This window comes from Lacerta agilis, chromosome 3 (genome assembly GCF_009819535.1).
Source record: "Lacerta agilis isolate rLacAgi1 chromosome 3, rLacAgi1.pri, whole genome shotgun sequence".
Classification (NCBI taxonomy): Eukaryota; Metazoa; Chordata; class Lepidosauria; order Squamata; family Lacertidae; genus Lacerta; species Lacerta agilis.
The window spans coordinates 95,214,108-95,226,236 of NC_046314.1; the positions used below are offsets into that span (position 1 = coordinate 95,214,108).

General features: G+C 40.9%; 1 protein-coding gene across 3 annotated transcripts in view; it reads right to left on the reverse strand.

The window, feature by feature from the left end:
• HHAT (hedgehog acyltransferase) overlaps positions 1 to 12,129 on the reverse strand; it is a 147,245-nt gene that overhangs the window by 85,709 nt on the left and 49,407 nt on the right. For 2 of the 3 annotated variants that reach the window (XM_033144836.1, XM_033144835.1), the window contains exon 8: positions 11,554 to 11,589. In XM_033144836.1, coding sequence (XP_033000727.1) covers positions 11,554 to 11,589 — 36 coding nt within the window. Of the gene's footprint in view, positions 1 to 4,376; positions 4,638 to 11,553; positions 11,590 to 12,129 lie in introns of those variants that run through there. The other variant, XM_033144834.1, reaches the window with a different exon arrangement.

Consider the following 12,129-nt stretch of genomic DNA (forward strand, 5'->3'; position numbering starts at 1 on the left):
TTGCCCTTGCCCCTCTAAATTGGTTGGTGGGAGGACAGGAGAACACCCCCCCCCCAAAAAAAAAAAACCCAGCATGTGCTGACAGAGGAGGGAAGATCATTCCAACAGGCAAACAGAAATTCTTGCACCCATGGAGCAATCTCCTTAGTGCTATGTTGAATCCCTCCCATCAGGCTGTATTCAACTAAGTCCGTCTCGAAGTAGATCCACTGAAATGAATGCACCCAAATGAGTCGTGGTGATTAGCTTCAAGGGGGTCTACTCATACAGGGCCAGCATTAAATACAGTACCTTGGTTGTCAAACTTAATTCGTTCCGGGAGTCGGTTTGACTACCGGAACCATTCAAAAACCAAGGCGCAGCTTCAGATTGGCTGCAGGAGCTTCCTGCACTCAATTGGAAGCCATGGAAGCTGCAACGGAAGTTCGGCTTCCAAAAAAAACATTTACAAACTGGAACATTTACTTCTGGTTTTGCGGCGTTTGGGAGCTGATTTGTTTGGGAGCCAAGCTGTTCGAAAACCAAGGTACCACTGTACTACCCAATGGGCTGTATCCAACTTAGTTCTACTCAGTCAACCCCTTGAAAGTTAGCCGTGCACATTTATTTTAATGGGTCTACTCTGAGTAAGTGGATAGAACTCAAGATCTTCCATTTATTCCTTCATGCCACCAAATAATCTCCCCGCCCAACTTGACTGGCCCACGTTCTCTTTAAGAAGAGCCCCATTCTTTTATTTATCAGTGCTGTCTTCCACAGCCCTTTTGCTCTTCACCCTTTGATACCTCAGGTAGAGATGTGAAGGCCTGGGAAAAAAAACCGGAAAAATTCAGAAAAAACCATTTCCCCCCATTTTTTCCCCTGAAGCCTTTTTTGTTTTTTTCCGAAAAATTGGAAAAATAAAAAATAGATTATGGAATGTTTTATTTGAACATGATGAATAAAATATTTTAAGATAAGGGGTTCAAATATTTTATAAATCATTTCTAAAAAAAAAATATATGTATGGTATCAGATTATTCTAATTTCTGTGAGGACAAGCAAGTCCTAGGTTACAAACTGAACTCTCCAATGCAAGAACAGGATACATTTCTTCCTTTAGGAGGTGCTGTTGTCATCAGAAAAGAAAAAGGTTTCAGTTTTGTTTTTGCATGTGTGTGGTATGATTGGTTCTGTTCCTCTTCACTAGGCCTCAAAGCACTGGAAGAAAATATAGAGCAACAAAAAGGGCCTGAAAGTATATACTTAATTACAGCTCAGAAAATGATTCTGATTAAATTTCATGCCCATTCATTGAAACTTAGTCCCACTTCCTTCTTCAGTTCTTTTTATGAGAATGTTTTTCTTTAAATACTGTGGAGAGGAAATATGAATAATTGCTACTTCTGGATTTTTAAAAATTGTTTTGTGGAGTTTTTTTTTAGTTTTTTTTTTGTTCCACATAAACTAGTAAACAGTTCAGGAGATTGTTGCTCCATTTGTTACAAATACAAATAAATATTATTTTAAAAGTAAATTCTGTTTGTAATAATTGTTTGGATACACTATATTTTTAATATGCGAGTTGTGATAATTTTATGCCCATTAAAATTGTCCATAGTTATATTTTATGTTTCTAAAGTAACAGAATGACTTTCAATCTGGAAAAGAAAAAGGAAGTGCCAATGTAGCATTTCCTCCCCCAAAAAAAAAACCTAAGCACCCCTGCTACAACATTCTATCCTAGCTAATATTTATTATGAAAAGTTATATAACCATCAAGCTACAGAACAATTTTTGATATTCAGTAGGTTTTCAGACTACAGTATTACCAACATAGCTGTCACGCAGACAAATACTGATTATGACATAATCACCAAATGGTGATAAATATACCATGTAACAATAGTTATGGGAGGGTATTCATGATGTTGTAAATAAAGTATATAAATACTTCAAGAATTTAAAGTTCATTCTTGCATTATAATAAACCATATTAAAAAGAAATAGCTTGGGGGGAAGATAAGTATAACTGAAATATCAATGTGTTACATGCAATATATTTATATTACTACTGTATCTTTAACGTTTATATTATCTTATTTTTCTGCTAATATGTATATGGGTATTCCATAATTATAAACCAGTCTTTGTGCACCCATTTACCATGCAATCCCCCACACCCAAGAGAATCACTAAAACACAATAAAAAACTGAGGCAACAATTTTACCACATCATATATTTCACTTCATTTTCAAAAAGACTATTATGACTCAGCACCGCAGCAAACCGAGAAGGGCAGATGCCTGGCCTACTGAATTGCTACAGCACAGAAAACTGGACCAGCTGAGCTTCTGCCTGCCATATGCTACAAATTATCTTGTCTGAATTCACAATGGGGAGGGGGATTCTGTTCCTATCATGGTCCTGTATTTTCATGCAAGTTCACATAATCAAGTGAAGACTTTGTACAGAGTGGAGTGGAAGTATGGATTCATTTCAGATGCTCAGTTGCTATCTACATCTGATAAGTTTTCTCACCATTCAGTTCCAGAGAACTTAGAAGAAACTGTTATGGTGCAAATCAAAGCCAACTCTGATTTATGTCAGAGTACACTGTGCTAGGAAATGGTGCGACAGGAGGGGGGGAAATAAGGCTTTGAGTTAGGGAGGTTTCCCTAACTGTTGTCTCCAGTGCAACTGAGAGTGTTGTTTGACATCACCATGCATCAGGCCCAGGATTAAGTAGGTCCCTAAAATATTAATGCAAGGTTTCCCTCTAGTGGTAGCAATACTTGTAATAGCAAAACAAAATAAAATAAAAAATTCATTCCAGTAGCACCTTAGAGACCACCTAAGTTTGTTCTTGGTATGGGCTTTCATGTGCATGCACACTTCTTCAGATACACTGAGACGGAAGTCACCAAACCCTTAAAAACAGTGAGGGAGTGGGGAGGGGTATTTCAGAAGGGTGGTGGGAATGGGTGATTGGCTGATAGGTGTGGAAAAGCTGTTGAGGACTCTTAACGGCTGCAATTGGTCTTACAGGGAAAGGCAAGGGGTGAGATGGCTAAAGATAGCTTTGTCATGTATAATGAGATAAGAATCCAATGTCTTTGTTCAGACCAGGTTTCTCCATGGTTTTAAGTTTGGTGATTTATTGCAATTCAGCCACTTCTCTTTCCAGTCTATTTCTGAAATTCCTTTGTATTAAGACAGCTACTTTGAGATCTTTTATAGAATGTCCTGGGAGATTGAAGTGTTCTCCTACTGGTTTCTCTGTCTTGCGGCAGCAGGAGGTCCCATTAGCTAAAGTGGTGCTTCAGGTTAAGTACGCTTCAGGCTAAGAACGGACCTCCGGAACGAATTAAGTACTTAACCCGATGTACCACTGTACATTTAAAGCACTGTGATAACACTTTAACAGACCCCCTTTTCCCCTCACAGAGCTTGTCAAACCACTTTGGAAGTTTTGCTCTGTGAGGGCAATGGGGGTCTCCTAACAACTCTTTGTACCCTTAACAAGCTACACCTCCCAGGATTCTTTGAAGGAAGCCATGACTGTTAAACTGGTACTATGGCATTTTAAAGATAGTGTGGATACGTTCATGGAAGATATGTTTGCCCTCTACAGGCCACAACTCTGGTGGTTCCAGGTTTCTAGTCTCCTGTGGTTTTCTGAGCACATTCCATAAGCCAGTTTTGTCCTGCAGAACTGAAATCTTTATGTGAAGGGCTCAGCTTAACATTGGAAGGAAGCTGTAGCAGTAAGTTCTTCATCTGAAGAGTCAGAAACAAGCAATGTATTGCCAAAGGGGGTGTGTGTGATTCTGCAGTCAAACGTGAGCAAATACCTTCACATTTGGATAGTGCAGCTGGTCAGAGTTTTGTGTCAACAATGCCATGGACCTTATTGACCTCTGTATGGGAGGAGCACAGAGAGAAGAAATGCCATGGTGCATCTGTAGCAACACAACTGGATGCCTTCATCTGCCCCAGCTGCAACAAAATATGTCTCTCCCACATCGGTCCCTACAGCCACAGCTGGTGCTGCAAACATCCAACAGTTTGACTGCACCAGATGAGCAGGGTATAAATAAATTATTATTATTATTATTATTATTATTATTATTATTATTATTATTATTCACCCCAAAGGCACACTCCTCCATTGTCTCCTGAGACAGATTACCAAAACAGAAAACCAATAACCAAAGATCATAAATAAAACATGGAAGTGGGGTTTGATGGTTAGATAAGAAAACCTCAATGCAGCTGTTAATTAAGAGCTTATTTCAAACTAAATTTACATAAACCGCTATCAGTGCAAAGGTCCAAATATACAATACAAGCCTCATTTACCACAACTAGCGAGATGCATGTAACTCTTGTTTCCCCCCACTCTCTTTCTGCACAATTTTCTTTCTGCTCATGTCCACGTCCAACCCTCACCAACAGATGATTGCGCAAGTCTGACAAGCTGCTTTTTAAAGCGTGCTGAAAATGTACAAGCCCATGCTTATGAAATAATTGTGAAACCAATTGGCTGGCTTGACAGCATAGTAATGAGCTCTACGTCAATTGAATCCTAATCACCTGGAAGCATGAGCTGTCTTCCCGTCTGCCAAAGTCCAAATGAGAGACAAAGAGTATGAAACTAAAATGAGAGAGACAAAAGGCACTTTACAGACAACCAATTGAAAATAACTTATTTGGGAACCGATATCACTTTTAGACAGCACACAGCTAACTACATGCAAAACAGGAGCCAGAAAGCAGCAAAAGAAAAACTCTACCCTTCACTAGCATAAAATACAGGGAACTTTTATTGACACAGATTCCATGCTAATAAATATCAAATTCTGCAACTCATGTTTGCTGTAATATATAACGTAAATCAAACGCATTTCTATATTATTTAGTTAGGGGTTTTGTTTTGTTTTGTTTTGTTACACTCAATGCAACATTTGGGTTGTGTTGTGTTTCAAAATATTCTTAAAATGAGAGTTCAGGAGAAATGTTCCAGGACCGTATGTGTGTAAAGATGCTGACAGCAACCAGAGGCTACATGTGAAGATTTTAAAGGGTGTTTTCTCCTGTCTTTAAAAGGGATTAGAAATTCCTATAAGAAAATAAAAACCAAGGTGTTCAGGAATCTGCAAGCACGACCAAGTTACAAAAGAAATGTTTTCAAGACCAGATGCATACAGAACATAATTTCATAACAACCGCAGGGCATCTTTAGAAAATTCACGCATATAGAGTAACAGCCATGTTTTTCAGATTCCAAGTCTCCTGTGGAAACACATCTTCTTTACTTGAACAGCTTGCATGATGTAATGATGTGCCATAGTATAGTAATTTATTTAATATTTCACAAAATATGGAACAATAAAAAGCAGCCACGTGGTTTGCCGTTGTCCCTTGGTAAAGGTAAAGGGACCCCTGACAATTAGGTCCAGTCGTCTCCGACTCTGGGGTTGTGGCGTTCATCTCAGGTTACTGGCCAAGGGAGCCGGCGTACAGCTTCCAGGTCATGTGGCCAGCATGCCTAAGCCGCTTCTGGCGAACCAGAGCAGCACACGGAAACGCCGTTTACCTTCCCGCCAGAGCGGTACCTATTTATCTACTTGTACTTTGACATGCTTTCAAACTGCTAGGTGGGCAGGAGCTGGGACCTAGGCGCTGTGGTTTAACCCATAGCGCCACCCTTGGTACTGGCCTGCAAATGGCTAGGTATTTTTTTTTCTTGGAACATTTCTACATTCAAACTAGAAATTCACTCATGCAGATTGGACACCCTGCACTGCTCTAGTATGAGAATCAATGAGACATTAGGGGTGGCAGGGAATAGTGCGCATTAAAGTGTCTCAGATATCTAGACTATTGAAGTACTGAAAGTATCCTTCTGATTCGCCAGTTAGGAGCAGCAGATGCGACTAAAGAACAATTTTGTTAGCAGGGTTTGGCTGACCCATTAGCTACACCAACAGCTTCGCCTTGGGTGGCACAACAGGAAGTGTGGTGGATTTGCAAGCCTTTCCCTAACCATGTACCCCACCACTGAAGGAACATCAACGACACACAGCCATGCAGTCTATGGTGGCACCAGATTGCCCATGCCCTGCTTTGCGGACGTTTTTCCTTAGAAGAAAGTGTTCTGGGTAAAGCCTCAGAGATCATATGGCCCACTGCTACATTGCCATAGCAAACACTATTTAAAGTTTAGCATTAAATTTCAAATAGTATTTGCCCCCACTATGGCGAAACCAGAGCCGCCTCATCCACAATGCCTCACTCTAGAAGGACATTCTGTAGGGGCATTTATAATAGCAATGCTTTGGTTGAGAGGCCCTGGAGAGCCTTGACATACCCAAGCAGCTGTCAAAACAAAACAAAAAGGATGGAGGTCAGTGTGCAGGGTAGTGACGTGGCTCTGTCTCTGTGGCAGAATGTCATATGGCAGATCTGTTTGCTGGGATGCAAGTTCCCATAAACTCCTGCAGGCCATCAGAGTTCCACTGATTTCCATTTCAGCTCCAGTATTGAACTGCAAAAATTCCAATAGAAACACATAGCCCTTTGGATTTCAGCCACTGCTATTACAAAATTACCAGGAATGCTCCTAATTGTATACTTTCTCTTATTAATAGCAGTAGCGGGGTGGCTGGGTGGGGGAATCTCTTAAAGCACCTTTAATTCGCAAACCAAGGAGATGACACAAGCATGACTATATCTGCAGCTTTCTTAATCTTGACTTGGCCACTCCATCGTTTTTCAAAAGTTAAAATGTTGCATTTACATAAATATGTGCTCATGTTGATGCAAGAACGTTACGTTTATTTTCGCAACATGCTCATCAGCTAATTCACTGTATAGCAAACAGATTGCAGTTGGTTTTTCTAAAATTGTGACTTAGATTTCATTCTCTTGAGGCTATAAAGGGAAACTATAACAGAAGGAGTTTTTATGGTGTCCTTTTGTTGTTTCCTAGATAACAAAAAAAAATCATTTGTATTTAAACTCAACATTCCTGCAGTATGTGGAAATTTCACTTTAGGATATTTGTAATAATGTGATACTTATAGAGCAGGAAGGACCAAATATCTTCCAGTCCAATTTTCTATAATCAGGATAATCTCAGATGATGCATTCTAACACAGTAGAACTGTTCCGCTTATCTATGATCATTCACAGATATAGGAAGAGTAAAACATAATTGCACTGCTAGTAATTCAAATATTTCTCCGTTTCATTTATATTTTTACTTCACTTCCATCCCACTCTTTATTTTTCAGATAACTCAGAGCAGCTCCTAGTGGGTCTCTCATCCGGGTTCAAGTTCACATTGACTTTGCTTTCACGTTCACTTTGCTTCAAGAATATCATAACAGAACTTTCACTGAGCAAATCTCCGCTATTGTTAATGAACTCAGACATAGTGCCAAATCATAGTTTAGCACCACATAAACCAGCCATCAACAAGTCTTGGGTCACACACTCAGTCTTCCCATTATACACAGAGGTCACCTTCTTTTCCTGGATCTAAAGTAAACTGAATGCTTTGTGTTTGCCCTTCAGACCAGGACTGGAAACAAGAATCACCCCGTGGCTGTCAATCAAGTTTGCTTTATGTCTGAAATTGGCAAAGGTAAAGGAGAAGTGGGATCCCATCCAAGACAGGTTGACTGCCAAATTTCTGGACTCAAGAACCACTCACCCACAGCCCAAACACTACTTCCTCCTCCTGTCTTTATTTCCTCTTTCAATCAAACCACAGTTTGCCATTACCTCTGAACCATGGTTTGAGCAAGTCCTCCAAACCAGGGTTTCAAAACGAGAAGGTAACCGTGCATGGGAAGAGAAGAAGAAAGGAGAGCAAAGAGAGATGAAGCCTGTGACTAATTTTCAATTGTCTCAATTCAGCCAATTCAATTCAGAGTGTATACAGAAGCCTTCTACATAATGAAGGAAGAGAGAAAGCATGTACACTTTCTCCTTAAAATCAAGCAGAAATAAATATACTGTGCACTATACTCACTGACTATGCTGCACAATGCCACTTTTCTGATGCAACAGGGGTAGACAGTGTTGACTAACCAGCAGTTTCCTCCCCCTTACCTTTGCCAATTTTAGGCACAAAGCACTTAGCAAACCAACAGATGGTTCATTATCCAAATTCTGTTAGTCTTTGGGCAGTACTGGAATAGGCTGGACCCTGTGGGAGTGCCAATCCCAAACACAAAGAATGACAACAAAGGATAACTAGACTGGAACACTCTTCCCTTTGTATCTTCTGGCCTTAGTGCAGTTGTGGGGAGGAGAAGGAGAAAATGCACCTAAAACTCTACACAGACTCTTTTTTGTAGGACAAATTCTGCTTTTACACACAGGTGCTGCATTCTAATGGAACAAACAGTGGATGGTGCTGCACTGAAACAGCTTTCCATGCTTTTTTCTTTTCTTTTGATGTTGAAAGAGATAACAACAAGAAAACAGACATGAAAGCTCACTCTCTTCTATGCCATGATCCTTAAAACAAAAGTAAACATAGGAACGTAACAAGTAGCAACTGGATCAAGAGAATGGATTGGGATCATCAGGTACTATATCAGGGGTCAGCAAACTTACCGCGCCTCGGGCCGGTGTCTCCAGTGCCAATCGCGTGGTGGGCTGGAGGGCGGGGGAAGCCCGTGCCCATATGCATGGGCACACACTATTTCCGGCGCACTTCCGGGTCGGAGGAGCACCGGAAATAGCTTGTGCACATGTGCACAAGCTATTTCCAGTGCTCTCCAACCCAGAAGTAGGCAGCCGTGCCGTGTCATGCCATGCCATGCCACGCCACACCATGCCACGCCACGCTGGTAAGAGTGGGCAGCGGCAGCGGGGGTCGCCATGGGCCAGATAATTGAGTCCCTCAGGCCGTATCCAGCCTGCGGACCTTAGTTTGGAGACCTCTGTACTTTATCATTGCAGAAGCTAAGTGGGTGTGGACCTCATAAGGAACTGGAATGGTTGCGGCATGATCAAACAATCCACTAAAATATTAAATACCATCTCAAAAGTGGTATGTGCTGTCAGTCCTGATCAACGGGACTTACGAATTGCATGTGAAAGCATGGAAGTATTAACTGCAAAATGTCTTCAAGTTGGCTCGTCATAGTTAACATTAACCCATTCGTACATCTGGAAAATAACAAGCTGAAGTTGAGCAAAAAGAGGAAATGACTCCTCCTGAACTCTTTCTCCCAGCCGTGAGGGAGGAATACAAGGAAGGAAAATGTGAGCACTGAAGGCTCCCTGTGGTGTGGTGTATCCCTGGTCATTCACATAGCACTTAACTATGGTTCACTGTGATACGAAAACATGGCTGCAGCTTTGTGGAAGAGCAGGTGTATTGTCTCCACCCCCATCGTTCTGCCCGGACACTGAAGTCCAGCGCCGAGGGCCTTCTAGCGGTTCCCTCACTGTGAGAAGCCAAGTTACAGGGAACCAGGCAGAGGGCCTTCTCGGTAGTGGTGCCCGCCCTGTGGAACACCCTCCCACCAGATGTCAAAGAAAACAACAACTACCAGACTTTTAGAAGACATCTGAAGGCAACCCTGTTTAGGGAAGTTTTTAATGTTTGATGTTTTATCGCTTTATTAATAATAATAATATTCTGTTGGGAGCTGCCCAGAGTGGCTGGGGAAACCCAGCCAGATGGGTGGGATATAAATAATGCAGTAGTAGTAGTAGTAGTAGTAGTAGAAGCCTTCAGGTCCGATCCGAGGCATCTCCAAGTAGGGCGGGGAGAGATTCCTCGTTTGAAATTCTGAAGGGCTGCTGCCAGTCAGTTTAGAAATATACTGAGCTAGATGGACCAATGGTTTGATTCAGTACAAGCCAGCTTCCTAGGTTCTTAGTGCCATTGTGTTTAGAGCTAAAAGTCACAAGCAGGTTTGCCTGAATAAGAAAGAGCATGTCATCCACATCAAACCAAAGAGAAAGCTACCCACTAGTACCTCTTCTGTTGTCTGTGAAAGGTCTCAGTAGATAGCCCTCCAAAATCATTATATTTCTTGTTATTTTAATTTCATAACAATCTCTTGACAGATGATAGATAGATCTTCAGTGCATGAGACTATTTTCTCTCGATGCTCAGTTTCCACTGCCTTGGTGTTTCCTACACACACCATTAAATATGACCACATTTTACTGGATACCAGGATCAGACACCCACCACACCTCCCCTTCTGAACAGATAAAAATACTACCTGTCACCCCAAACACATAACATCCCCTGGCACTAGTTTTTTTTAATTTTTCCTTCCTCAGCCATAGCACACTGAAACCTCCAAGGAGGCGACTTTTGCATCACAGGAGCAAATAATCTCACATATTCAAGAACTCATTTCTAGTGGAATATATATATATATTCCACTACTGCAGAAGCTTATGAATTTCCAAAAAAGCACAGCAGTCACACCGACATCATCTGGCTTTGCAGAACCTGGAAAGAATGAAGCAGCTTCTCTTTTCTGATGAAAATATCCCCACAAATCCCATTATCATGCATGTCTAATCTTAATAAAGCACAGAGAAGCAAGACTGCAAATCACCTATCTATTTTTCCATTAGCGGAAAGCAAAAATATATACCCTCTTCACCTCAGTCAAGTGAGGATCCTAAATAGTTGCAGAACAAAAAATAGCAGAGTAACAGCCTGTGATATCTTTCTGCCAGGTACCTGCCACAGGAACACACACACACACATTTTTTTGTTTAGGTTTTTTTTCCAGCTGGATGGGATTATTTTTCTTTTAGGTAACTGCATTTATCCATATTGTTTTCAAAATGCACCTTTTGTTGTTTTCTGTATTTTTGGTTGTAAGGTGAGAAAGGCAATTCATTAAATGGCTGACTGCCTGAATGAAAAAACTTGCTGTATTATAATAATAAAAATTATTTCCATTATTCCAAAATTTGATAAACTATGGTGCGTCTTTGGTCATGGTTGTAGGATTTTTCTGCCTGCTTTTGGAAAAACTAACAAGATATTTCGCTGTTGGTTTTCTAAATTTTACTTAAACATTCTGCCTCTGAAAGGAAATCATTCTCTCTGCCAAGATCTTCAAATAAATAAACAAACCTTACTGTGAGGGTCATTAGGAGACCTTTCAATTTAATTTGCTGTCTGGTAGTCGAAGTTGTAGGTTATACAGTAATCAGGTCCTATTTTCAAACAGCACTGAAAAATCAACTGCGTGTTTCTTGATGTGATGTCCCAATTTGTTAAGGGAGGAAATTGACACACACACACACACACACACACACACACACACATTGTTGGATCACCTTAGAATGCATAACTATGAACAATAAACCATCAGAGGTGGTATGATGAAGCCATACCATCGATGGCAGCTGGTTGCTTAAAGTCGCATAATCTAAGGTGATCCAACAGTGTATAACTGTTGTCAGGGGTCGGACTTCCTCAGAAGGTTTGCCAACACAGAGTTTGGAAAATTATCTTGAAATGACTTGGATATACAACAGAATCCAGCAGCAAATAATAAATACTGACTTACCTGACAAGAAATGTGTGCAGTCCAACATCAAAACTTCTGTAAAAAAAGAAAGAAAATATTTTAATATGCAAATGTACTATACAGTAGTACCTCGGGTTAAGAACTTAATTCATTCTGGAGGTCCGTTCTTATCCTGAAACTGTTCTTAACCTGAGGTACCACTTTAGCTAATGGGGCCTCCCGCTGCCGCCGCACGGCTGAAGCACGATTTCTGTTCTCACCCTGAAGCAAAGTTCTTAACCCGAGGTAGCTACTATTTCTCGGTTAGCAGAGTCTATAACCTGAAGCATCTGTAACCCAAGGTACCACTGTATTAGAAAGCGGAATCAAAAACTTTTTAGGGAATAAGCAAAAGGGGGGGGGGTTCAGGCTATGAAATGCAGGAAGACCACAGAAGCAATATTTTCAGAGGAGAGGTGGGTGGGAACTTTCTGAGAAGAGTCTTACAAGTTCCACTTCCGTCAACAAGAGGCGTTGCAGGTCTAATCAAGCACACAATACTGTATCTACTTCTGTACACTTCTGTGCAGAAAGAAGGACAGATTCAAATCAGGGGAAAGTGCAAAAAAAGAGCGA